This window comes from Hibiscus syriacus, unplaced genomic scaffold (genome assembly GCF_006381635.1).
Source record: "Hibiscus syriacus cultivar Baekdansim isolate YM2019G1 unplaced genomic scaffold, ASM638163v2 tig00110730_pilon, whole genome shotgun sequence".
NCBI lineage: Eukaryota > Viridiplantae > Streptophyta > Magnoliopsida > Malvales > Malvaceae > Hibiscus > Hibiscus syriacus.
The window spans coordinates 202,320-205,476 of record NW_024062844.1 but is presented as its reverse complement, the minus strand read 5'-3'; the positions used below and the strand labels follow the sequence as shown (position 1 = coordinate 205,476).

Genomic DNA, 3,157 nt, shown 5'->3' with positions numbered 1-3,157 from the left:
ATTTGTTTATGGTTAATACAATCTTCTGGAACACTCAGGGCGTGCTCAACCCTGTTTTTAGATGTTATTTCAAATTATTGGTGCATTTACATAATCCTAATGTTGTTGCTCTGTTGGAGCAGAGGGTTAACGGTTTGAAGGCTAATAACTTTGTTAAATTTTTCGGTTTGATTTTTCTTTTAGAGTCGAAGCTACGGATTTTTCTAGGGGTATTTGAATTATGTGGCGTAATTCTATTAAGCTTGATATTTTGACTGTCTCTAACCAGTTTATTCATGGTCATTGTTTGGATTTGCTGAATTGCCATTCTTTCTTTATTACGTTTGTTTATGCCAGCCCGAATCCGTTGAAGCGACATCAAGTTTGGGAGCAGTTGAAGGCTTTAGAGCCGGATCTGAATCAGCCGTGGGTTTTAGGCGGTGATTTCAATGCCATTTGCAACATCTCTGAGCGCTTTGGTGGTTGTAATAATTGTATTGGGATTTGCTCGAGATTCTGTGATTTTCTGTTCCAGTCTGGTCTCTTAGATATGGGGTTTAAAGGCCCCCAAGTTTCGTAGAAGTGGGGACCTTTGTAATAAGTAGTACGATTCTTTTTCTTTATCCAAGGCGTTCCGTCGTCAAAAACTGGGTTCGGATCATAGACTTATCCTGCTTGTCTCGGATCCTTCAAAGCGTAATAAAGTGGACCACCCCTTCCATTATATCGATGCTTGGAATGACCATCCGAGTTTTCATGCTTTAATTGCTGATCCGTGGCGTAAGGAGAGTATGGGTGTTAACATCAACAATATCCAACGTAATTGCTTGAGGTGGAATAATGACACCTTCGGCCTTATTGGTCACCGCAAGTCCCGGTTGTTTGCTCGTATTAAAGGTATTGAGAAGGCTTTAGAGGATAAGATTTCATCTTTCCTTGAAGATCTTGAGATCGAGCTGAAAAATGATCTTAATCTTGTGCTTGACCAAGAAGAGAGTTTTTGGCATCAGAAATCGAGGAGCCATTAGATTGATAAGGGGGATAGAAACACCAAATATTTTCGTTCTTAACTCATGGCTCGACAGAGAAGAAGCTCTATCCGAAAGCTAAAAGTGGGCGATGGACGTTGGAGTATGGATCCTGATGAACTCAAGGCTAGTACGGTGGAGTTCTTTCAAACTATTTTCACTAGTGATGCTAATAATAATAGAGCTCATGCCCCCATCGGGTAATTTTGATCCTATTGATGATTCTGGCAAGAGACCTTTGCTTACGAGTGTCTCTCATTAGGAGGTTCGTTCTGCTCTGTTCTCCATGAATCCTTTCAAAGCTCCAGGAACCGATGATCTACATGTGGCTTTCTATTAGAAGCATTGGGATTCTGTGGGGGATTCTATTGTGCAATTTGTTAAAAGATTCTTTTATAGTGAACCCCTTGAGGACTGGGTGAATCGTACTCAATTTTAATTCCGAAGGTTGAGGTGCCTGAGTCTTGCAATCAATTTCGGCAGATTAGTTTGTGCAACGTACTTTATAAGATTGTTACTAAGATTCTGGTTAATAGATTGAAGTTGTTTCTACCTAATTGGGTTCGTCCTAACCAAGTGACCTTTATTGCCGGTCGTAGCATCACAAACGATATTATTATCACTCAAGAGACGGTTCATTCAATGTCTATTAAATATGGCAAGAAGGCTTGGATGGTGATAAAGATTGACCTTGAGAAAGCTTATGATAGGCTTGAGTTGGACTTCATTGAAGAGATCTTGATTGACATGGATTTACCAAGTAAGTTTATCACTCTTATTATGCACTGTGTTCGTTCTGTTTCTACGATTCTTTGGAATGAGGAGATTACAGATGTTTTTAAGCCTACTCGGGGTATTCGCCAAGGTGTTACTTAACACCGTTCCTCTTTGTTCTTTGTATGGAGAAATTGGCATAAGAAATAGATAGAACTGTGAACAAGGGTGATTGGAAGGGTATTTGCCCTTGTTGGAATGGTCATGTGTTGACACATCTTTTCTTCACTGATGATCTGGTCCTTTTCTTTGATGCAACGAGAGGACAAACTTCGGTTATTAAAAGGGTTTTGGTTAGATTTTGCTCTTGTCTGGACATCATGTTAGTATCTCTAAAACACATTTATTTCTCTAAGAACTGTGAGTTAGATCTCCATCATCAAATTGCCAAGGATTTTGGTTTCAAAATTGTAACGAACTTAGGCAAGTATCTTGGTGTGCCACTTCTTCATTATCGTGTCACGAAAGCAACTTATGCTTATTTGATAGAGCAAGTTAAGAGACGTCTTTCAGGATAGAATGCTCGTATACTCTCTCTGGCAGGAAAGATTACACTTGCAAAATCTGTGTTGCAAGCTACTGAATTATGCTGTGCAATCCACTTGGCTATCTAAAGTTATTTGTTCTGATATTGAGAAATTAATTCGACAGTTTATTTGGGGTAATGGAGGTGGAAATTATGGGATTTCTCTTGCGAGCTGGTATATGTTGAAAGCTCATGTCGACTGTGGCGACTTAGGGATCCATGACTTATCCAACCATAACCATGCTTTCCTTATGAAAATAGGTTATAAGCTAGTTGTGGATGATAATATCCTATGGGTTCGCATCCTTAAAGCTAAGTATCATTGGGAGGACAGTTTACCTGGTACTCTTTGAAAGACTAATTGTTCGAGACTGTGGAAAGGTCTTATTGAATTGTGGGATGATGTTTGTAATAGTATTTGTTGGACTGTGCGTAATAGGATGAATACCGACTTTTAGTAAAATATTTGGATAGCTCAGGTAGGTCTTTTGGCTCATTATCTTGGCATGAGATTCCTACCCCACACTAATGTTGTCTCCTTTGTAACCGCGTCAGGTTATTGGGATGTTGTTAGACTTCAATGCGTTGTCTCGGATCATGTAGTACATCATATTTTGGCTATGAGACCAACAATGATGTTCCAGGATAACGTTGGGAAGATAAACGTATAATCACTACTCGTTTGGTCTATCGCTACTTGAAAGTTTGTGATAGGTATGTGTTGAATAGTGATTGGAAATTTATTTGGCGAAAAGATGTTTCTCAAAGAATATGGGTTTTCCTTTGGCTAGTTAGGAGTAATAAACTCTTTACTAATCTAGAGCATACTCGTCAGCACCTTACAAACTCT

General features: G+C 39.2%; 1 protein-coding gene across 1 annotated transcript; it reads left to right on the top strand.

Annotated features, from left to right (window-relative positions):
• The first annotated feature begins 220 nt into the window (after positions 1-220).
• LOC120139203 lies at positions 221-1,007 on the top strand. The gene is made up of 2 exons (XM_039154514.1): positions 221-550; positions 609-1,007. Exons 1-2 carry the CDS (start codon positions 221-223, stop codon positions 1,005-1,007), a joined length of 729 nt encoding a protein of 242 aa, XP_039010445.1.
• The last annotated feature ends 2,150 nt before the right edge of the window (positions 1,008-3,157 follow it).

What these genes read in the sequence shown, in the direction of transcription:
- LOC120139203 (XM_039154514.1), top strand. Translation starts at nt 221, where the DNA reads ATGTGGCGTAATTCTATTAAGCTTGATATTTTGACTGTCTCTAACCAG. An exon ending in TGGGGTTTAAAGGCCCCCAA is followed by an intron (nt 551 to 608) that starts GTTTCGTAGAAG and finishes TCTTTATCCAAG; the next exon opens with GCGTTCCGTCGTCAAAAACT.